The 24,245-nt window shown below is 43.2% G+C and overlaps 1 protein-coding gene across 2 annotated transcripts in view; it reads left to right on the top strand.

Moving 5' to 3' along the window:
- The window catches only part of TRPM8 (transient receptor potential cation channel subfamily M member 8), a 53,028-nt gene that overhangs the window by 8,024 nt on the left and 20,759 nt on the right, over window positions 1-24,245 (top strand). Inside the window, exons 3-16 of one of the 2 annotated variants that reach the window (XM_074872503.1) lie at window positions 2,284-2,440; window positions 7,171-7,348; window positions 7,686-7,858; window positions 9,011-9,185; window positions 10,241-10,308; window positions 13,231-13,428; window positions 15,800-15,902; window positions 16,898-17,016; window positions 17,360-17,650; window positions 18,791-18,886; window positions 19,734-19,863; window positions 22,368-22,513; window positions 23,262-23,374; window positions 23,847-24,063. In XM_074872503.1, the coding sequence (XP_074728604.1) occupies window positions 2,284-2,440; window positions 7,171-7,348; window positions 7,686-7,858; window positions 9,011-9,185; window positions 10,241-10,308; window positions 13,231-13,428; window positions 15,800-15,902; window positions 16,898-17,016; window positions 17,360-17,650; window positions 18,791-18,886; window positions 19,734-19,863; window positions 22,368-22,513; window positions 23,262-23,374; window positions 23,847-24,063 (2,164 nt within the window). Of the gene's footprint in view, window positions 1-2,283; window positions 2,441-7,170; window positions 7,349-7,685; window positions 7,859-9,010; window positions 9,186-10,240; window positions 10,309-13,230; window positions 13,429-15,799; window positions 16,183-16,897; window positions 17,017-17,359; window positions 17,651-18,790; window positions 18,887-19,733; window positions 19,864-22,367; window positions 22,514-23,261; window positions 23,375-23,846; window positions 24,064-24,245 lie in introns of those variants that run through there. The other variant, XM_074872502.1, reaches the window with a different exon arrangement.

The following is a 24,245-nucleotide window of genomic DNA, read 5'->3' as shown; positions in this document are numbered from 1 at the left end:
TAAACACTATATTTAATTTTTTTGAAGCTTATTTAATGTACCCCCCACTTTGGAGACCACTGCTCTAGGCTGTCTGGAGTTCGTGTAAAAGCTGTAAATATATCAGTTTGAATTACTCCACAAGTAACTTGATGCAAAACTAAGGGTCTGACCTTCATGCTAACTCTGTCAGCCTGCCTTCCAGCAACTCTGTTAAAGGGCTTTAATATCAAATTCCCTATCTGAAGCATAATTGTGGCACTATATAGGCTTGGGATGCAGTACCAGCACTGGTATTAGTGTATAAAAATGTATTAGAGGTTTGCATAACTGAAATTTTCCTTTTAAACCCAAATCACAAATTCCACGCACAAGCCTTTACAACACAGAGTCACTAGGTTTTGCTCAGACTGATGTTCTCTTAAGATACGATATTGTACTTGCTCTGTTTTGAGGCATAAGTACCTATGCAATGCAAGTTTGAGGGCCATAACGTTGCTTTTGGGTTTTGGGGTTTTTTTGTAATCTTAGGAGAAAAATGATTAAACTAATGCAGCTGCAGAAGTCTTAATACAGAGCTCTGAGGGCTCTCAGTAACCCCATTCTCCTCTGAAGCTGTGAGGAAAAAATGCCTTGGAGAGGGAGGGAAATTAGTCTCATTTCAGCAAGTCTTACTTAGGGTCCTCTTCTGGCATCTGAAATGGGATGTCTGGCAAAGGACCAGCAAAGGATGGGAGAGCTTCTCTTCCTACAAGCCCACTGGGAAAGGATTGCAAGTCATATTCAATACTTGCTGGGTGGTTTTGTCTCTCTATTTTTAAGGTAGGCTTGTTTTATTTGCAAGTTACAGCCGAGTAGAAGAAACCATACAAATTTTCTCCCCTTCCAAGGCATGCTGTGACTTACCTTTACCACGATCTTCACAGGAGGGCATTACTCAATCTCATGTTGGCAGTCTGCAACCTAAAGGTCACTGTAAGCACACAAATTAACGTTCTCATCTTAATCCTTTTGGGCCAATGCATTTATTCTCCCCCCCCCCCCCCCCCCCCCCACCTTGTACACTGCCAAATTGCACAGTGCTGTTAATAGCATTGTTCCTCTTGCTTTTCCTCCCCGCCTACTTTTTTGTAACCACACTGGGCAAGTGTTTACCTCATGTTGCTTGTTAACTTAGAGCCTAGGGGCCACCCTTGCTCCCTCCTACCACTGTTGATGTTGCTTACTGCACTTGGCTGACTGTAGCTCTCAGTCAATCCTTTCTTTCGTAAGCAATGACCCCTTCTCCATGCCCTCTGAGGAAGCAGGGATATAGGATTGTACTGCAGTTTTTCTTAGGAAGAGAGTTCTCCTCGCTTTCCCAACTAGTCCTGCACAACCAAAGTGCAGATTCTTCCTCCCCTTGATGCAATTTCAGTGTTGGTGAGGAGGGCATTAGTAGTGACTGCACGCCATGCCGTGCGGCGGACAGGGATGGGTGGGTGGGGAAATGTGCTGGGAACACAGCAAATGGCCTGCAAAATCTGATCAAAGACTTGATGTGAATATGTCTTGGGTGTGCTTAGACACCAGTTAGGCCCTGGATCTGCATGGAAAATGATTACACTTTGTAATTGTCTTCGTGAACTCTTCATATCTGGTTGAGAGCACAAAAAAGGGGAAGAAACCATTTGTACACATCAGCAGCAGATGAGGTCACTTCTGGTGGTGTCTGATGCCGAGTTCTGGTTCATTTTCTTTGTTTCTGTGCACAGTTGTAGGGTTTCAAATTAAGCTGCTGGTGACCTAACTTGGTTTGTGATAATGAAAGAGGTCACATAGGTAAGGCCCATCCAGAAGCGTCAGCTCATCTCTCAGGACAGAGCGGTTCCTGAGATGTACCCCACTCTATTGCCCAGTGCTAGACAGGAGCAGGTTATAGGGAGAAGAAGCATGACTAGGTGCTGGTCTCAGCTGAGAGTTAGTTCCTCTTAGCTGTTAATTTGTCATGTAGCAAATCTAAGTGGAGTCCCATGTGCGAGTGGTTCCGTAGCTCCACCTGCTGCTTGGCTTGTTGAGTTGTGTTGGTACAACCCTGCTCCCAGACTTTGCACTTGATGTGACTGCTACTGTAGGCACCCTGTATTCTACAAGCTCCAGATTTGTTGCAGAATAACAGTTCTTGGAAACGCCCCGATTGAGCAGAAGTTTTGAAGGTGGTGTCAGCTGTGAAAACTTTCTCTTCTTAATAAATGTATCAGAGCTTACTTTTTTGTGCCCAGGGTGATAACTGTGGGGTTTCATGTATATTCATTCTTCTTTCAGGGGTAACTTATGTAAATGCGGATACCCTGAAAATCAACACATAGAGGGCACTCAGATTAACACCAGTGAAAAATGGAACTACAAGAAGCACACTAAGGAACTTCCTACTGATGCTTTTGGGGACATTCACTTTGAAAACATGGGAAAAAGAGGGAAGGTAAGTGACTGTGTTAAGACTATATGTCAGGCCACTGTTGGGTGCACTGTATTCAGAGCCCTGAACCCAATGCCACTGGAAGCCCCTGAAAAGCAGGGAAGCTGAAGCTAAAGTCGATTTTATTCTAATGGGAATGGAAGGAGATAGGCTATAAAGGAGACAACCTGGTTTCTCAAGCTCTGAAAATAGGTAACAAAGAATAATTTCTTCTGTGTTATTTGTTTCATAGGCTGATGATGGGAATGACAGGAGGTTATCTGATTCCAGGCATGACAGAAGAATGGGTGAAGGAGGGTGATGCTCAATTATTATTTTTCTTTTTTTATGTAGCTAGTTTTATTGTAATTAGCCTGTAGTACCATTCTAAAGATCTTGGACTAGGAAGAAATAATTTTCATAGAATCACAGAATGGTTTTGGTCAGAAGGGACCTTAAAGATCATCTAGCTCCAACCCCCTGCCATGGGCAGGGACACCTTCCACTAGACCAGGTTGCTCTAAGCCCCGTCCAACCTGGCCTTGAACACTGCCAGGGAGGGGGCAGCCACAGCTTCTCTGTGCCAGTGCCTCACCCCCCTCACAGGGAAGAATTTCTTCCTTATATCTAATCTCAATCTCCCCTCTTTCAGTTTAAAACCATTACCTCTCTTCCTATCCCTACATCCCCTGATCAAGAGTCCCTCCCCACCTTTCCTGTAGCCCCTTTCAGTACTGGGAGGCCACTCTAAGGTCTCCCCAGAGCCTTGTCTTCTCCAGGCTGAACACCCCCAACTCTCTCAGCCTGTCCTCACAGGGGAGGTGCTCCAGCCCTCTGTTCATCTTTGTGGCCTCCTCTGCTTGAGCAGGTCCGTGTCCTTCTGATGTTGGTGCCCCCAGAGCTGGACACAGCACTGCAGGGGGGGTCTCACAAGAGTGGAGCAGAGGGAGAGAATCCCTTCCCTCGACCTCCTGGCCACACTTCTCTTGATGCAGCCCAGGGCACGGTTGGCTTTCTGGGCTGTGAGTGCACATTGCTGGCTCATGCCCAGCTTTTCATCCACCAGTACATTCTCCTCAGGGCTGCTCTCAATCCACTCACCACCCAGCCTGTATTTGTGCTTGGGATTGCCCAGACCCACATGCAGGACCTTGCACTTGGTCTTGTTGAACTTCATGAGGTTCACACTGGCCCACCTCTCCAGCCTGTCCAGGTCCTTCTGGATGGCCACACCACACAGCTTGGCGTTGTTGGTGAACTTGCTGAGGGTGCACTTGATCCCACTGTTTTAAACTAGATCTGTGATGTCCTTCACTGAGACTCTGTACCCTGACTATATCAGTGTGCAGTTACAGTGGCCACTTTGTGGTCCCTATCTATATGTCATGGTGTTGCAGAGCAGCTTACTACCCTTTTACCCATCTTTAGTGGTGAACCCAACATAATAAGTTTAAGTATCTGAATGATCAAGCTCCTGATAAAGATGCTTTGTTTCTGACTGTCTGACTTTAATGCCAAGACAAGGCTGTTTTTTAGAACATTGCACATTTCCAGAGTGGACTAACTTATGCTTTAGAAAGAAAATGGTATGCAGGCATGCACCAGTGCAACTCATGGGAGAGGAGCATGTGTAACATGCTTTGCCTTTGAAGGTGCAGCAGGATCCATGAGGTGATAACCATAGGGATTTCATGTCTGTAGAGATGTACGACCGAAGCTGCACATATGTGTGTGCTACTCCATAAAATCATCACTCATTTTTTGTAACGGCTTTAAAATTGTATGGCATGTCATTCAATGTCTGCCTACAGAGCTTGCTGACCTATGCTCCCTTCCTTCCTCAGTGTTCTATGTGCAGATCATCGCAGTCTGCAGACGTACAGTGCTCCTTTCCACCCAGTTGTATCTTAGGCCTTGGACTGGACACGCTGAAGGATGTTGTGAGATGTGGGAATGGGGCTTGTGTGTCCAACACTGTCATGGAGTAATTTTGTTTGTAAGGGCTCTCCGGAGTTTTCTAGCCAAAACTCTTGCTCAAAGCTCATAGACCAACTTGCTCAGGCCAATAAGAAATTGAATATTGAGTATTTCCCAGGGTGGAAATCCTACAATGACAGTAAATTTAATGGGGATTTAAGATATCAGTGGAACTTCAGAGGTTTATTCTATTTGTTGGGGGCTTTTTTGCCTGTGTTTTTCCTTGGTGTGGGGACAGTAGAGGCGTGGAAAGAAGGAAATAGCTGGTGTTGCAGTTTCTGATGATTTATACTGATACTGTGTGAGGCGTTGCATATGGCTGAGCTCATCTGCCTCTTCTAAATGACTGATATTTACCGCCAGCGCAGCTTGCTTGAGACAATCAAAATAAATGAGGAAAATCAGAGCGTGCTATGTAAATTAATTGGGTTTGTTTTATGCAAAGCAGCAGAAACAAGAGGCATTTTGGTGGGAAATAAGACTGAAGGTTTTGAATCACGCTCAAAGAGATCCAAGTACTTCACATATTTCTTGATACGCTTATTTTAGCTTCACACTACTGTGTTGTAAGCTGCTGTGTACCTTTGCTGAAAGAAGAAGTGTTTCATTCTGTTGCAGCATTTCTGAGTTCTCAAAGCTTAAATGTTCTTTCCTTAGGTTGTGTCCCCCTTTCAACCTTGGAAATCAATTTGTATGCTCATAGTTGTTTCATGAGGACTCTCAAGGCCACTGTGCATGTTTCAGAGCATACTTTATTCAGATACTGCATATAAGTCTCCTAATCCATCCCATCAGCACGTTGGCTGGAGTTATACCTCTATTCCACATTCTCATTTCCTATACTGCAAGGTACCTGCTGGTCTTAAACATTGCAAAATATTTTCTCTTGATCAGTAGGGAGGACTTCAAACCCAAGGTAACCTAAGAATTGCTGACTATTATCAGTGAGGGACGGGAAGTTTTATACCCTACATTGTACTTTTTAGGACAGATGAGTTCTAAAAAGTTCTGAGCAGAAATATTAGATGTGAACAGACCAATAAAATCTCTACACTTCATAAGTCCTGCTTGCGCAGGCTTTTTTCCTGCAGTGTTGCTCAGATCCTGTAACATCCAAGAACATTGCAGTTGCTGTATTTTATGTTCTGGTAGCCATCAATCTGAAAAATGTTTCTCTCAATACCTTTCCGAGTTCAGCTGCTGAAACACTTGGCATCGCCTGCGTTTTGAGGGTTGGATCGGTCATGGTTGGGGGTGCACCAGCCGGCTGTACCAGGAGATGGCACCGTTGTACCTCGGAGAAAGAAAGTGGCTGAACCGAAGGGTTCGCTCGCTTGAGTAGAGCCTTGCCAAGGACTCGAGGTGGCAAGTGCCAGATGTATGGTTGCTGGCACGTGGAATGAAACTTAGGTATAACTGAAGTGTGTTTGCAATTATACACCGTGATGATGTATGAGAGAACGACATAAGCATAAGGCAATTCAGCTTCAGCATCTTTTATTTGGTACTTGCTTTATATGGTTGAAAACAATTTGTATAGATGGAAACAAGTCATTCAACTGGAAAACCTAACTCTTGATGGAACAAAGGTAGTCATACAGACACTAGGTGCTTTGTGTATCATCAGGGTTTAAGAGAACTGCCTTCTAACTACAGCGCTAACAAGATTTGCTGTGAGGATGGCTTACTGGCTCTGTGGAGCAGTTAATTTTTCTGGCAGGCTCCCCCTCTCCTAGAGGGGACCCTATCCTGAAAAACACCCAAGGCTTCGTGTGGCTGATGCTTCTTAGAGCAGGAGCTGTGGGAGTCCCTTAGCTCTCCTGTGTGGCAGCTGAAGCCTGCTAGACTTCCTCTGTGGTGTGCTGTTCTGAGCCAGATGCAATAAGTTACTCCTGGGAACCTGTCCTGGAACAGGTGAATATGTTCTTTCGTTCAAGTTAAATGCCTCTCAAGATATGGACATTTCTTCCTCAAAACTAATCCCTTGGTTTTGCTTTCCTGCAGATACTGGGCAATCTATACAAAATCCTCCATGATTCAGGTCCAAGTTATTCTTTTTGATCCCCTGGTATGGGCTGTATAGGCATGACTATCTTCCAAAACTCCATCACACTAAACTACTAACAGTGATGAAATTGCAAAGGGGCTCTTGAATAGAATAGCAAGAAAAAGCCAGAGAGCCTTTTACATAAATGGAGACATGGTAGGTCCGTCTGAAGCCAGATTATCAATCTGGTGTGCTTTTTGGCATCCTCATACAGTGTTCAAGCTTTACTACAAATTTGATAAACCTGTTATGTGTTATTCTTAAAATGCTGTTATGGGTATATGTTAAGATAGGGACACCATGCACATGGAGCCTGGAATTTATAATTCATTAAATTAAGGCTTTAACAGTGTAATAAAAATACAACCATAATTATTATTAGTTCACTTACAACCATGCTACCACTAATCCATAATCTAAGCTATAAATAGCATTGTTACAATTAAAATTGTTATACCATAAACTTCCTCAGTGTTGTGTTTATTGTTCCAGTGTTCCGCTGAATCCCAAGGTCAGTGCTCTTGTCCTTCCTCTAGTGGAAGGTGGGTTGAGTGCCTGGTTTAGGAGGAAGATAAAGATGCTTTAGAAAAAGAAACAAAGACTTCATAATCACCCTTTGTCTGCTGGCTGTTGGAATAAGACTACAGAAAAAAATTCAATTCCTGGTCTGTTCCCAACTATCACAATTTATCTCTTGCTATATTTGTTTTCTTATTTTTTCTCACCCAAGTACATCCGTTTGTCATGCGATACAGACTCCGAAACACTCTATGACCTGATGACCCAGCACTGGCACCTGAAAACCCCCAACCTTGTCATCTCTGTCACTGGGGGCGCAAAGAACTTTGCACTCAAGCCCCGAATGCGCAAGATATTCAGCAGGCTGATCTACATTGCCCAGTCCAAAGGTAAAGACCTGTGTATGCGTCTGTATTATGTTATTGCTGCATAATACTCTTGGAGAGGGTCAGCAGGGAAGCAGAGCATTTGGTTTGTTTCTGTGTGGATGGTGCACTTGGGGAAAATGTGACATAACAGTTTGGAAGTAACAGGGTTGAGAAGTAGTCATCAGTTGCCCATGATGATGTAAGGTGTGTAGCATGCCTTCTGTGTTTAATTGAAGAATAAATGCCTCTTCTGAGGTAAGGTCTTGAGAGGGGACTGGGTTGTTGTATCTTAAAGGTAATCCATTAGGAGGGTGGGTATTCCACTACGTTCCCCCAGATCATTGGCTGTTGTCCCCAGGGGCCTGGATTTTCACTGGAGGCACGCATTACGGGCTGATGAAGTACATCGGGGAAGTGGTCAGAGACAACACCATCAGTCGGAGCTCAGAGGAGAACGTGGTGGCTATTGGCATAGCAGCCTGGGGCATGATTTCCAACCGAGAAAGTCTGATTCGCAGTGGTGATAATGACGTAAGAAACATGTATGTGTTGGTGGGGAAATAAAGAGAAGGCTTGGCTGTCGGTTATACAGGTTATGTCCCTGCCTGACCGCTGCTGTCAGCAATGCTAGGCTGAGGCTGTCGGCCATGGGGTGATTGAGTTGAGTGGTCAGTCAAGCTCTGCTTGTATGTCTGGCAAAGCAGACCTCAGCAGAATGCTTTCCAGTGCAGTGTTTGCGTAGAAGCACGTCTGTCTACTTAGCCTGAGCTACATAGTGCTATTGGTTCCTCAACAATTAAGCCCAGGGCCAGCTTTTCTTCAACATCCACAGCAGTGAGGTAAAACATCAGGTGCTCTTCCCAGAACTGGAGGAAATGGAAGCATTCTTGTGTTCAAGATGGTCACGCGTGGCAGGAGTGGTGGGGAGGATTTCAGCTGTGGGCTTAGCATGTCCGCATGGAAGTTCAGCTGCTCTAATTGCGTGTCTGGCAGAGCATTAGGGAATAGCTGCTGCGAAATCCCTACACACTAGCCCGTTCTGGGGATTCCCATGAGCTAAGACATGTACCTGCTGCTGCTGTTAAGGTTCTTGCTCATCCTATCTGTCAGATACACTGGCATAGCTCCCCTTGTCTCTTGTCCACTAGACATTATAGAACATGTCTAAAACCCATCCTGCTAAATAAATAAAAGCAGTTTAGTTTAGTGAGGGTTCTAAGAAGCTTTGAGGGTTGAACTGGGTGATCTCAAGAGATCCCTTCCAACCGAAAAAAATCTGTGAGGTGTTGAAAGTAAGTTTGCCGCAGATTTAATGTTTCTGGCGGCTGAAGGAAGCATGAATTGCTTAACAGGATCTCTGAAAGGACTAAACTGTTGCAAATAACTTCCACTGTTCCATTGAGTGAGGTGAAGTTATGAGAGGATCATTGCAAGTCAGAACACTCTTGTAAAGAAAAACTTCCTCTGCCAATATTTGTGCTGTGCTCTTGTATGGGGTTTCTCTCACTGTCTTCTGCAGCTGTTGGGACTGCCAGTGAGCAGTGTCTTGAGTCAGGAAATTCAGACTGCTAACTAATGAGGAACAGTTGGCGGGTAGGGGTTCAGCTGTCACTGGCTTGCCCTTGAAGACTTGTGCATGCTCTGCCCTTGGATCTCTGTCAAATGCTGTGCTTGTGCTTCTAGGGGTACTACTTGGCCCACTACATAATGGATGATCTCAAGAGAGACCCCCTCTATTGCCTGGATAATAATCACACCCATCTCTTACTGGTTGATAATGGCACCCATGGGCATCCGACAATAGAGGCAAAAGTACGAACTCAGTTAGAAAAGTACATTTCGGAGCGGGTTATCCCAGGTAGGTTGCAGACCTCCTTCTCCTTAGTTCTTGCATGCTTTGGGGCTGATGCACAGTGATTTTTCTGGGAACAAAAGAGTAGTGGTAACATCCCTTGGATGGTGAGCTGGAAGGAATGTGTTAACTGCGTTGCATCTCGAGCACTTTCAGGAACAACCAGCCCTCTTCAGAGCAATACCCCTCCCCTCATCTTCTTTTGTTTATGTGACAATAGTCTTTTGTGGGACACAGCAAATGATCCCTTTCAGCCATCCAGCCCTTCCTTCCCTTCCTGCTGGGCTACCTACTGGAAGCTGACCCTTCTACATGCTTCCCACCTGGCACTGAATTCCAGGTAGCTGAAGCACAGCTACACAGGAGCTGCAATTAAGCTTTTCCCAAAGTATTCATTTGTGAGGGTGATTGGTCTATCTGCAACCTGCTCCTAAATAGTTTCTCTTTCAGCTTCTTCTTTGCCAAAATGGAAAAACATCAAAAGCCTTGATAGGAAATTCTTAGTTAAAGAGTTTGTTTTCTTTTGTTTTACTGTGTACCTCAGCTGAAGCATACTTGCTTTATGACGAAGTCATGATGAAGCACCCAGAATCACTATGAAACTTGGTACATCTTTTAAACACTAGCTCCTAGAGTTACAGGATTCCTAGCTTTCCTTTATGATTGAAAATGCAAAGTCAGAGGTTTTGAATCTTCACCTTGTGATACAAACCTTGTACCTAGACTCAGAATGGTCAAAGCAGTAGGTGAATACAATAAGATCATGTTTGGGGGACTTTGGAGCTAGTAAAAATTATGATTGTTAGGAGGAAAAAAGCATCTGTTGGAAAAGGGTGTCTGAAGCCAGCTATGCAGAGGTTAGGCAAAACCAAGTTTTCATTAAAAACACGAAGAGCTGTTAATAGATTTGGCAAAATCAACAGTAAACTAGTATCAAAGTGTTTGCATGAACTGCTTGGAAATTCTTTCATTGTTCTCAGGAAAAATAAGTTGTTCAAACTGCATTAATGAGTTGAATCTTTTCCCTTTTTTTTTTTTTTTCCTTTTGACATGTTTCACAGAATCTAATTATGGTGGGAAGATTCCAATTGTGTGTTTTGCACAGGGTGGAGGGAAAGAAACTTTGAAAGTAAGTTTATTTCTTTTACTTATTTCTAGAAGTGACAGTAGGGACATTGCTCTAATGTTTAAGAGAGATTACTCCACAAGCAACTTTATCAAGTAGATCATTGTATTATTTACTGAAGCTTGCCCAGCACCTGCTATAGAAAGATCTTGCTTGCAACTGCATTTAAGCTTGTGAAGTTTGTTTCAGTTAAAATTTTCTGTGCAAAGTTTCTACCTCAGGCTGACATCCTGCAAAACTGTTGGCAGGGACAGTTCAGTTGTCTCAGTTCTTCCATTACAAATCCAGCACAAAAACGTTCATTTCTTGTGTTTATTTCCACAGCAATCAGGAGAGTCTTTGTCGGCCATGTAGCTCTTGATCCGTTTTATACAACTTTGCCTAAACTTTGGTTTGGGAAAACTTGTCTTGCCCATGCTCAGTGGAGATCAGTGCTTTCTTGTAATGTACAGGGAAGGTCAGCTGTGCTGGAACTACTCCAGCTCAGAGCTTGCATGAATTGACTTGTGATTGCTGCTCCTGAGAACTGTGGGCTGCACCTGGTTTAAATCTAGGCAGCTGAGCAAGGCAGGACACTGACCCTTCTAAGCCTAGAAGAGGAGGAAGCAGGCATCACCTTCAAATAGATGACAGGTAGGAAGAGGATGAACAGAACAGAGAAGGCAGAAATAGGTTTCTTGACACAGGATATCTAAGTGACGCTTGGGGAAGCGGGAAAAAGAGATGACTTCTAGATCTGTCTCAGTGTTAAACAGGATTGTTACTTCCCCCTCCATCTTGCAAGAGTGAAGATGAGTGGCCTGAGCGAGGAGGGTGTGACTGAGGGAGCAAAAGGACCTGGCACCAGGGGCTTCAAAGTGAGGGGATGTGCAATCAGGCTGTGTGGGAAGGGAACAGTAACAGTGAGGACGAGATGGCTCCGAGTAACAGCAAGAAGAAAAGCTGATGCAGCCTGAACTGAAGGACCTTGAGAAAGAGCTGAGAAAAAGGCTGGATTTTGCAAGAACATAGGATACAATGAAGAGAGTATGTCAGTGTCTGAGTCAGTAAAATTGAAGCAGGGTGATGTTTATAATTATTTCTTTTGAAGAAATTATCTTGGTACTACCTATTCTGACCAGAGCCTTGCTGTTAATATAGAGGCTAATCAAACTATTTTGCTTGTTGGGATGACAAACAACGTGAATGCAAAGCACGGTCTCTGTTACCACTTCACTGCTAACATTAATCAATTAGTCTGAACCACTGTGTAAAATTTCAGACCATTATCCCAGCCTCCCTGTATGTTTCCTGGATGTGTTGGCTCCATTCACATGATTAATTTCAGCTTTTCCCCCACGTAGATGTTAGGTGAACAGAAATGCAGAGTTCAGTGTGTTCATCAGAGGTCCGAAGATGAAGGTTTTAGAGCAGAGCTTTGCTGAAAACGACATGTTGAATACGCCCATCTCCTTTTAGCTCCAAATTGCCAACATTTAAGGGAGGATTTGGCCATCACTGAAGGAGCTGTTTCTATATGCCATGCAGTGTAGTTGGTTGGGCAGCCCTGTGGTTACACGTATATTATGGAGAGACCTCAAACCCACTGTTAAGAAATGATACCTAAGTCTGTGGACTTACTAGCTATCCAATCAGAATGAATAAAAGCCTTGTTAAATCAAATGCATAATTCCTAGCAAGAGGTTCCTCTGAAAAGTAACTGGATCATAATTCAATTAAGGGTCCATGCCAGTCTCTTGGCTATTTATCAGTGTTATTAGTACACGGAGACATTCGTGTCTGCCTTCTTGCTCATTTGTAGTGAAGCCATTTTCTGAAGGAGTAAATAGAGTCTCTGACACAGCAGGTTCCATGCTGTGGTCGTTCCGTCCTTGCCATGCCTTGGTCTTAGCGGTTGGCCAGGAAAGACTCCCTCTTTCTCAGCTTCTCTGACTGGTGCATGATGACAGGAATCGACTTTAGCAGAGAAGTAAAACTGTTTCAAGCTTCTGTTTTAAACTCCCTGTGATGTAAAACATGTACTTTAGCAGAACCTGCCTTAAGAAAACCACTTTGATCTAGTTGGTAAGAAAAAACATCTTGCTTTTGTCACAGACCCGCTATCCAATGGACAGGAGTAACATGCTCATGGTTTTGATGACTCCAAGTTGATTTTTTTGTTCTCACAAAACTGTGTTTTCAGATAGCTGATAGATATTCTGTCTTTCCAGTGGTTGACGATAAGCTGCATTGACTCCTTTTGCACACTTTGCTGTCAGACTGTGTTCTCAGTGGTAGTGATGCAGATGAAATAAATGTCTCCTGTTGCAAAGACTGCAACAGGAGGGCTAATGGTCCTTCCATCATTATTTCAACAACTTTTTTTTTTTTTTTTTTTTCTTGCCAATAAGCTGTGTACAACATTGCTGTGTGAGAAATCACCTAAGCAGCTACTTGGAGACATTCAGTAACACTAGAGTTTGATGTTCTCATGATGCTACAGAAGTGATCTCTCTGTAAAAGACTGTTGCTTGCATCTCCAGCAAATAAAGCCAGAGCCCTTGTACTCAGATGTGATGTTACTTGAGCAGTGCTGTGCCAGAAACCAGCAGTGATTGTAGCTGGGCAGTGTTGTAATGTGTCCTGAATGCCATTTCTGCTTGGCAATTTTCCTGATCTGCTAATCAACACTAAAATTTGGCAGATGGTGATTCCTGTCCCTCAGTATTTGTGGGGCTCTTCATCATTAGATGAATGCTGTTTTAAAGAGTTGTCACTGGTAAAGAAAGTATCAGTGGGTAGTAATAAAAATACTGCTCTGGACCATGGGTTTCTGGTTTTCTTGCCTAAGTCAAACCTACAATCTCTAGGTTTTCTTGCTGAATAGTAGGCTCTGATAACACAGTCGTGCTTCAAGTGATCACCTCTCCCTCTCCGGCTCCCTAGTCTATCAACGTGGCCATCAAGAGTAAGATTCCCTGTGTTGTGGTGGAAGGCTCTGGCCGGATCGCTGATGTTATTGCTAGCTTGATGGAGGCAGAAGGCAGTCTTGCTTCTTCATGTGTCAAGGAGAGCTTGCTTAGGTATCTGCCTCGCACCATTTCAAGGCTCTCGGAAGAGGAGACTGAAAGCTGGATCAAATGGGTAAGTGTGTGCTACTGCAGGGAGCTAGCAAGGCTGAAAGTGGGAGAAGGGTAGAGGAAACAGGAGGTCAAAAGCTGCTAGTGACGTCCAAATCAGGGATGTTGTTATCTGGTGATACCTATAGGATGCATGGGGCTACTTGCCATGACATATCCATGGGGATTTAAAAAAGAAAAATTCCAAACTCCTATAACTTATAGGGATTGGAGCAAAAGGAGTGGGGGATTGCAATCCCTTCCAAAGGAACACAGTGGGCACAGGAGAGCTAAGACCAGATGTTTTGTAACTGTCTGCTCCCTGTATGCTTGCGATTCCTCTGGAGCACTGGCTACTGGATGTGACTCTTGGCTGAAGTGCTGGTTGGTGTTGAAGTTCCTCTGCGTGCTTTGGGAAGATGGAGAAATTGGATATTTGCTGAATTGGGCCTCATACTGCTAAATCCTGCTGAATTGCTCAGAGAGGGGGTTATCACTGCTAGCCCATGGACTTTCAAATTGTAGCAATTCTACTTCAGGATTCTCTCATTTGTTCCAAAAGTTCTTGTCTTTCTTCCTGCATCCCTTAAGATATAGGGCAGGACAGATTTCCCTTACAGGCTAGGAGTGGGACGTTTAGGCCTAGAGGCTTACTTGGTCAGTATTTCACCACAGCAGCATCCCTACACCCCTCCACGGGGACTCTGTTAGCGTTGACTTACTGGTATTGTGTACGTGGGATGCTGTTGAAGGTACAACACTGTACATACACCATCAAATTCTTCTTTTGCTCTTGTTTGCCTCTTGACCAGTGGTAGAGCCTTCAGGGTGTAGTCACCGTTGTAATCCCAGACATAACTGTTTATTACAAGAGTGTTTTCTGGAGAGTGGGAAAACTGGAGAAGTGAGGAGAGCATCTGCTATCTTGGGTAGCTTGGGCTAGTCTCAGGAAACTGTTTTACTCTCTGGTTACTTCAGGTGGACCTGTTTTTAGATATACCTCTGCTCCCTTTAATAGGGACAGAAAAATGGAGCTCCAGAAAAATCTTAGTGTTCTGTTATTTTTCAGAAGTCTTAGTTCCAAGAACACTTCAGCCCAGTGAACAATCCATTAACTTGAGCTAATTGACTTTGTCAATTAACTGCCCAATGCTTTATTGTAGGGTCTGATTCTGTTTTCCTCTCTTGGTTAATTATCTCCTACCCACGCTCACAGCGGGGAGCGAGGAGTGGAGAGTGATTGCATATTCAAACCTCAGTTGAAGTTCATAATGGGGGATGGAAAATGTTCTATCGCTTCCTGTACACTTAAGGTCCCTTCTCTCAGCTTTCCACCCCCTGCCCTTAACTTTTTTATTTTTAAATATTTTTTTTTTATGAATGTACCATTGCAAGTTGTTTGCAGTCCCTGAAAAAGAATTCAGACACTCAAACTTTTGTGTGTATTTTCTTTGATGTAAACCAAGCAAAGCTTCTGGTATTGAAGTTTAGGTAGCTGTTGTTTTTGGCAAGTCCTGAGCCAAATCTCTTGGTCAGAACTTGGCAGAGTGAGTCCGTGGGACAACCTGCAAGTTCCACTGGGCAACCTGGTCCACTTGACCCTGTTTTGAGAAGTGGGCTTGGACTAGATCTCCAGAGCTATCTTCCAACCTTCACAATTTTCTGCCTCTGTAATAAGAAGTTTACAGGGAAAAGGGCAGGAATAGGGCATGGCCTTTTGTAGAGACAGTCCTGCAGAAACCATGTCTGAACTTGCACTTTGAGCCTGGGGGCTGTGGCACCCAACCTAAAGAGGAAGAACTGCCCTCTGAGCAGACCGTGAGCCTCTGGTTTCCAGAAGGAGCTCTGCACTGGGGAGTGTGGAGCTGCTGAGGGCAGTTTTCCCTGTTCGGTCACACTCCTGACAGCTTCTTTGCTCTTCCTGCAGTCAAGAATGGCTAAGATTATTTGTTTTCTATGTGCTAAAATGAAAGTAAGTTTATAAGGCTTGGTTATGTGAGAAATGATCTCCATTTTTGACAAAGCACAAGGAGGTAGAAACTGTTCTCTAATAAACTGCTAGGCATTTGTTGAAACTTGAGCTGTCACAATCTGTTTTTCTTTTATGAGTAGTTTCTAATTACTGAGACTATATCTTTTTGGTTATGATGTTCTGCATAGGGGAATCAGTTATTTGCTGTATGTTCAGAGGATAATTAATCTTGTACTTTGGTGACTTTAAAATAAATCTCATTATCTACTTCTATCTGGACTTGATTAAATTTTAACTGTATGTGGATGGGACTGATGAGAAGCAGCTTTGCTACGTTGTGATGGGAAATTTCTTTTAAAGATGCTCTAGAAGATCAACTACTAAACAGCCTAGATTGCTCTGAAATGGAACTTTTCTTTTGTAGATCAAAGAAGTCCTTGAGAACCCTCATTTACTGACAGTTATTAAAATAGAAGAAGCTGGAGATGAAATTGTGAGCAATGCCATTTCTTTTGCTCTGTACAAAGGCAAGTAATTGTTTTTCTGTTGTTTGAGTTTGGAGTTTTTTTGGGTTTTTGTTTGGTTTTGTTTTTTTAAAGATGGAAAAAGGTGGCTATTTTTTAGAACAGCCTTCCTTAGGGTAGTGCCATCTCTCTAGAGTTAAGCTCCTGCCACAGTGTGAAGCTTGTCTTCATCTGAAGTGGTGTGGAGAGGCTACAGCAGCATTATGCGACATTAGTGTGGGTGAGATGGAAACCCAGTCCATATAACCGGGAAGGCATTTAGCAGAGCTTTGGAAATGCTGGGATAGCATCTCTGAGAGTAGCACACAGGTATGCAACACAACAGGGAGTCAGGAAGCCAAGCAAAGGATCTTTTCTGGTTATAGTGCAGAAGTGCAATGAAAAAGTGTACTCAGCATCCTGCAACAAAAAATCAAGTATCTTTTGGTATATATGTGGATTGAAGAGGTTTGATCCACATCCAGCAGGGAGAGGAGTATCCAGTTAATTAATAGGTAATGTGCAGGACTGCTTCCCAACTTTTTCAAATCTCAGTGACTTGCTGCCACGAGTAATTCAGACCTGGCCTCTCTACTACTCCAGCAGAGCAGAACTGATACTCAGTGAGGGTTGCTGGGCTGAGCTCATTTTCCTGGCTGTGCATGGAGAAAGCCTATGCACGTTACAGCTTCTCATGACACTTCTTGTGTAGGGCCCTAGTGGGAATCCTGCAGAAATTCTTTTGTGTAGAGGATGCAGGACACTGAGGAAGGAAATGTGCTGATTTTGGTTGATGAGGTGCTCCTAGCAGCTCCGTTGTGGCCTATGTTGGACCATAAATATGTGTGTCAGCCTCCAGCATCCTCTAAAACTCAATCAGGGAGATGGGCATGAGTCTGGGGAAAGACACTTGGTTAGGGGTCTTGTCAGGTACAGTGTGAAAAGCAGAGATGAATAAGTATGCCAAGAAGCTCTTCTGTCTCTGGTCTTTTACCTAGAGGATTGTTCCTCCTCTGCAGCTTTCAGCACCAATGAACATGACAGAGATAACTGGAATGGGCAGCTGAAGCTGCTGCTGGAGTGGAACCAGTTGGACCTGGCCAGTGATGAGATCTTCACCAATGACCGAAACTGGGAGGTACAGACCACTTCTGTCCAAGCACAGTGACACAGGACAGGGGAGCAGTGGGAAGAGACACATCGTAACAGCAGCCACTCTTAGCACCCCAACCTCTGTTGATGATAAGTAAGAGTGGCTTTTCCTCCTTGCGCTGGCATCACTGATTGCAAAGGTTATCTGCCCATCGCAGAAGTACTCTAGGCCATCCAACAAAGGCAATTGCATACAAAAAAACCCTGATTCTGATGAAAATGTGGCAGCATGATGGAAAATGTGGCAGTTAGCCACATGTGTCAGGCCCTTAGGTAAGCTTTACATGTCTCATGTGCTCCCTAATATTTGCTTTTCCATTTCTTCCTAGTCTGCTGACCTACAGGATGTCATGTTCACAGCCCTAGTGAAAGACAGGCCCAAATTTGTCCGTCTCTTCCTGGAAAATGGCTTGAATCTGAGGAAGTTCCTTACCACAGAGGTCCTTAGAGAGCTGTACACGAACAACTTCAGCAGCCTGGTGTTCAAGAACCTGCAGATTGCAAAGAACTCCTATAATGATGCACTCCTCACATTTGTGTGGAAGATGGTTGAAGATTTCCGAAAAGGTCTCAAAAGAGATGACAAAAATAGCAAGGATGAGACGGAGATACATCTTTCAGTAAGTGATAAAAAAATTGGATTCCACTGTGCATCCCCTGAAAGGAAAAAACAAAAATTATATTTTGTTTCTGGTGTAGCAGGATTTGCTTTAACAGTCTCAGCCTTGTTTTACATTTAACATACTGCCCCATTTTACAAATGCATTTAAGGGTCATTTAACTGCAAGAAAAATGGGTGAGTTTGGGCGTTGAGTTAAAATGTTCTCTATTGGAGCAATCAATGCTCTAGTTATGCTTGTAATTTATACCAATATGAATTCAGAGTCTGGTACAGAGGTGCCAGCTGGGCATGAGGATTTTGGACTATTATATTTTGGTACATACTCTTGTATCTTAAACCTTGTTTGTTGCAAGGGTATCAAGCACCTTCTGGACTTTATTTCATTGTCAGATAGAACCAGACTTCTTAGTTATCACAGCACAGTAGGTCCAGACATCAGATCCGGATCTGAGTTTCAAAACTGGAGCTCAGACATCAGATAGGAAACTTTTGATATAGTTGTTGACTTCAGAGATGCGATGCAACACGTGTGACATTTGGGGGAAGCTTGGTTTGAAAATGCTGGTTAGCTTTGGGAGTTTTCACCCAAGCTTGTGGTTCTTAAAAATTTTGTTGCTCAGGAGTCATTCTGTGATGGCTTTGCCATCCCCAGGTGCTAATTGCTCTGAGGCAAATAAGTTGGTGGTATAGAAATTCCTCTCTGTTTAAGTTTTTTGTGAAGTTCAGGGTCTTGCTTAAAGACAAAAGACATATTGGTGTGAAGTTAGTATTCCTTTTAGAGGATGTGAATCTGTGTTCTCTAAACACAAAGTCAAGCTGTGAATCAGGCTATCCGAACTGCAGGGGTTGAAACAAAAAATTACTTTGGCCCAAGAGTCTTCTAATGCCAACCTTAGGAAAAACAGGAAGTTGGATTCTTCCACATCAAATAAGAAAATATAAGGCTTTAATATAAATATAAAATATAACCTAACTTACATTAGTGTGTGACAAGTGCCAGATAGCTGAGAGAGAGGGTTGGTGGGCTGGCTGTAAAAGGAAAAAAATATGAAAAGAGAATTGTGGCAGGCTAGGATTTGTTCCAGTTGAAAACAGTTTGGTGAGCTTAGGTCTGAGGAGCTGTCGCTCTTTCTTTCAGGATGAGTGTCCTATCACAAGGCACCCTTTGCAAGCTCTGTTTATTTGGTCAGTTCTTCAGAACAAGAAAGAGCTGTCTAAAGTCATTTGGGAGCAAGTAAGTTGAATTCTCCTTTATTCCTCTTTGCAAACAGTACAGTGGGGTTCCCTGTCTTTGGTTCGTAGGCCTTTGAAGGCTCTGGATCCATCTTCAAACACAAAACCACAAGAGATAATTGCTAGATGACTCTGTCAGTAGGTTTAATATTACTCATTTTTTGTTTGGTTGTGGATTTCATACTTTTCTTTCCTAATGTCATGTGCGAGTCAGCAGTTCAAGCTAGCATTTACCTATGTATGTTCTCATCTGTGCTCAAGCTCGGATGCTGAGTTCCCACCCATTCCACAGCACGGATGTGTTCTGATCCCTGGTATTTGATTGAAATCCATTTCTAATTTGGATTAGGCAGTACATTTAGTGATGACTGTATCAAATACATAATTTGCAGGCTGTAAATGTGAGGCTAATGCAAGCAAAGCCGATGGATGCTTCTGCTCACGTTGGTCTGCGTGTCCAAAACAGAGTGCTGCTTCCCTGCACATGTAGATGTTTAGAATGGAACGGATTAATGTAGTCTGGGCAGTTCTGGGTACACCCAACTGGTCCATAGTGGTGGACGGTGAAAATGGTGGTGTATCTTGTGACAGAGCAGATCCTCTTTTGTAAATGTCCAGCCAGAGATGCAAAGCTGATATATAACTAGTAAACACAAGACCTTTTCAGACTGGTCACAAAGTTATCTTCAAACACGTACACTGATGGTTACCATTAGTTTTGTGGGACTGGATCTTCATTTGCCAGTCTTGATGGGGAACTGACCAGCTGCTAAAGAGGGATAATTTTTAAAGAATATATCACATTCCCTTTGCAGAGGGTTTTGCATGACTTAACTCTCTCTCCATAGACCAGAGGTTGCACTTTGGCAGCCCTTGGGGCCAGTAAGCTCCTGAAAAGCATGGCGAAGGTGAAGAATGATATAAATGCTGCTGGTGAGTCTGAGGAACTCGCTAATGAGTATGAAACAAGAGCAGTAGGTAAGTGCCTTCTTTAAGTCCTTTAGAAATTTAATAGGAGGGGTCAGAGATCAGGAAATTACTACTTTTCTTGGAACATTACTTGTTTTAATGATCTCCAGGTCTGGTGTGTACCGATGATTGCGTAGTGATGTTTTTATTTTGTGCAAAGCTAAACTGATAACCTTCTGGTTTTGTTCAGCAAAATGCAAGGCAAGATAATTCATTCAGTTTGCCTGAAATGCTGCCCAGAAATACAGCCTGAAATTTAAAGAGGAGAAATGACATCTCAAAAGGAAGTAGAAAGTTTTATTTAGAAAACTAGATATCCAATATTAAATGCTTCCCTTTAATGTCAAAATGCGTTTTTACTGCTTGGAAATCTCTTCCACACCATCTGTTCCCAGTAGAAACTGTGTGTCCTGTCTGAACAGCTTGCCTCCAAAAGTGGGTGTTGTGGCGTTGGTTTTGGGTAGAAAATTCCTTTCATTGGGAAGAAAAGCTACCTAGCTCTAATGGCAAGTCTGAAGAAGAAGGGTGCCCAGAAATAAGGAGAATCTAGAATAAGAGAAGCTTTCTGCGTGAGAGCTGGTAATATTCAGGTTGAGAAGAGCTACCCTTCAGATTTGCAGGAGTACTTCTGGGGCGTGGGAATAAATTTCAGGTAAAAAGCGGATTGAATTTCTAAATTCTGAACTGCAGAATCATATACCTTCCTTGTCCTAAGAAGACAAGCACTACTGTCTCTCACTGAGAATGCAGATCTAGCTCAGTCATTTTTCTTCCTTTGTATGACCTTCAGTTTCTCCTGTTGGAAGGACTGCCAATAATTCAGAATTGAGCCCTGCATCTCATGGGCTGAAGTGACTAATAGTTTCTTATTTAATGAGGGTAATGGGTGACAGGAGAGCAGAGGGATTTTTTTTTAGGACTTCCATTATCCTGAGCAGTAATGCTGATGTTTCCTCAGTGTCTAGTTATACTGCAAATTATTCAGAGAAACATGTAAATAAAAGCCAGCACAGATGGCAGATATGAGGGCAGGGATTAATTTGTAGTACCCACAACTTACAAATTCAAGCTTACCTGTGGTGAACTCTGTGGAGCAGGACCTTGGCTCCTAAACTTGGAGGGAGATACAACACAGTGTTGCCTCTGGGGCTTTATTGCAGGTTATAGCCTTATTCTTTTGCCTGATGCAGAAAACAGTGGATCTGTAACCGCATGGCTGCCCAGCAATCTGCTGTCGTCGCCATAAATCAGATTAGGCAACAACTGAAGTGCAACAGCCCTGCAGGTTGAGTAGGGAAACAACAGAAATGTTGCTGGAAAGGGCTTCTGGAGGCCTCTAGTCCAGTCTTCTCATTGAGGTGGTGTTACCACCGGGACTAAATCAGTTCTGTCATGGCTTCATTTAGCCAAATCTTGAAAATCTCCGCAGATGGATATTGCTTTATTGCTCCTAAAAGCAGACTATGTTAGTTTCTTTTCTGGCGCTAATGGAGACTAGATTGACCTGTTGAACTTGAGCCTTATAGCTTTGCTGATATACACACAAATAAAAATTTCTCTATCCACTAACGAGTGGCACAAGGCCACACTGAAAATATCTTGCTTGTTACCAGAAAGTATCTCCTACGTCACAAGGCAAAAACTGCTTAAATAGACTTTCTTAAAGGTATCTGCATCCCTCAGGCCTGATTATTTAGGAAGACACTGAGAAGTGAACAGGTCCAGTTGAAGTCTGTCTATCAAGATCTATCTGCACATTGCTGTATTTCTGTATGCGTGCATCTTTGTAGTTATGGTAACACAGCTGTTTGTGAAATGCCTGGGAAAATGCGCTCTTGGAGAGAAGAGCTTCTAGTGAAGGTTGGTGTGTTTTATAAGAGGCTGGATCTCTCTTCAAGGCAGTTGTGCTCTGTCACAGATATGCCAGCAGAACTGCCTTCAAGTGGGAAATGTCCAGAGCTGGAAAGAGAAACAGTTTTTCACTCTACGTGCATTGTTAGTGGCAAAAATCTATGGGCAGAAGTGGCTCTTCTAAAACAACTATGTTTGCAATGCATTTCCCAGTGAAAAAGCATCAGATTCTGCACTTGTTCAACTCTACTGTTAATATGGGACTACTGAGACTGACTATAAATCATTAGATCAGTGCTAAATGAATGAAAAAAAGATGAAGCAAGCAAATATACTGAGTCATCTAAGTAGGGAGAAGTTCATATTTTTTTACTCAATTTTTTAGTGCAGAACTCAACTCAATGCTATCTCTGCGTGAGCTGATTTAGTATTACAGTTTTCCATCCAGACATGAATTCTGTATGAAAGCTTAATACATGCAAGCAGGGTTGTAAAGCAATGCACACATTGTTCTACCACACTGAAAATATGGGAAGTTGTTTCTGCATGCTTTAATATTACAAATATTATACTTTGGAAGTCACTGAAGACAATTGCACCCAAGTTGGTGGGATATTGAGTCTGAAGTTGGAGCTTACTGTGGGGCTGCCTCTTTCCTCCAGAGCTGTTCACCGAGTGCTACAGCAATGATGAAGATTTAGCTGAGCAGCTGCTGACTTATTCCTGTGAAGCCTGGGGAGGGAGCAATTGTCTGGAACTAGCAGTGGAAGCTAAAGACCAGCAGTTCATTGCGCAGCCAGGGGTGCAGGTAATGTCAGTGAAAAGAAGGTGCACAGATGATTAACTATTGTGGTCTGGATGGCTTAAAAAAAAAAAGAATATTCTTGCTGTGAAAATGCTACGTCCACGTGAACAGTCTGTGAAAGGCCAATGCTCAGACACTGCCCTCGTGGAAGTGAGAGCCTCCAGGTGAGGTTTCCCAGCCCTGTGAATACTGAGCTTTGGAGGGCGGCAGCGTAGCCATGTCCTGCAGTATGCTCACAGAACCAGCCTCTACAGTGCTGTGAAATGCATCCCAGAGAGCACTGACTATGGCTGGTGGGGGACAGGGTGTGTGGATCCTTTCCTTGAAATAGAAGGTGGCTGATTTGCCCACAAAAGCTAAGTCAGGAGGAAAAGACTTGATTTAGAGCTGTAAAACTTAATGAGGTGGATGATAAAGACTGCCTGAAGTGACTTCTCCCTTGGCACAACTCCCGTGCATGCACAGTGTGGATGTACTGCCCAGCATGAAGTGCCTTATAAATCAGGTCAAGTCCTCCTTAACCTCATTTTGAACTCCTCATCACGTAGACTGTAGGACGACTGGACTAAGGAACCAGCACACTGTTACTGATACAGAAAGCTTTCTGTATTGTTGAACTAGGAATCCCCGTTATTTTGATTGAAATCTCAAAGTTTTGGGTTTTCTTGCTAAATCAAATGTCCTCTGATAGCATTCCTAGGTTATTTTGTTGTTGTTAGAACAAATGAGGATATTTTCTTCTTCCCTACAGAATTTCCTTTCCAAGCAGTGGTATGGAGAGATTTCAAGAGATACTAAGAACTGGAAGATCATACTGTGTCTGTTCTTTTTCCCTTTAATAGGCTGTGGTTTCATCTCATTCAGGTAATCAACTGGCTTCTCATTAGCAGAAGCAAAGCAAGTCAATTAATCATAGAATCATAGAGCAATTCAGGCTGGAAGGGACCTCTGGAGATCATCAAGTCCAACCCCTTGCTCAAATCAAGATCAGCTAGAGCAGGTTGCCCAGGACTGTGTCCAGTTGGGTTTTGAGTATCTCCAAGGGTGAAGACTCCACAGCTGCTCTGGGAATCAGTTCCAGTGTTCAATCACTCTCAAATAAAGATATTTAATGGCTGAATGAGCTTTTGACAGATCATGTCCTCACTCTGATCTGGAGTTTAATGTGCCAATTTACTTGTATGCTTGAAGTCAGTGGATGCAGAGTGGCATTACCTTTAAAGTAATGTCCATGCTAGACTCTGCACCTTTCTCATTTTCACTTTGATGAAGAAAACAAATGTTTTCAGGCATAAAAGCTATGCTTTGAGACCTTTTCCCTCTTTTAATTCCTCAGGAAAAAGCCTGTGGAGAAGAGTAAGAAACTCTTCTTGTATTATGTGTCTTTCTTCACCTCCCCCTTTGTGGTCTTCTCCTGGAATGTCATCTTCTACATCGCTTTCCTGTTGCTCTTCGCCTACGTGTTGCTTATGGATTTCCAAAAGGAACCTACTGTCCTGGAGATGATCCTTTACGTGCTGGTCTTCATTCTGCTTTGTGATGAAGTGAGACAAGTAGGCAGCGCTTGCAAACCAAAAATGTTTAGTGCTAGATTAAAAGCCTTGTGGTTTTTCCCCTCCTAGTAGCGTAAGGCAGTGCAGGCTGCTTCTGAGTTACAGAGGAACCACTTCTTGGGAGATATGTTCAGGCAACTCAAGGCACAATTAATTTATCTTTTTTCTCCTCCCAATGTTTA

The sequence above is a fragment of the Strix uralensis genome, chromosome 6, assembly GCF_047716275.1.
Source record: "Strix uralensis isolate ZFMK-TIS-50842 chromosome 6, bStrUra1, whole genome shotgun sequence".
In the NCBI taxonomy this organism is placed as follows: Eukaryota; Metazoa; Chordata; class Aves; order Strigiformes; family Strigidae; genus Strix; species Strix uralensis.
Note: the sequence above shows the minus strand (reverse complement) of the source record. Positions and strands in the feature narration are given on the sequence as shown.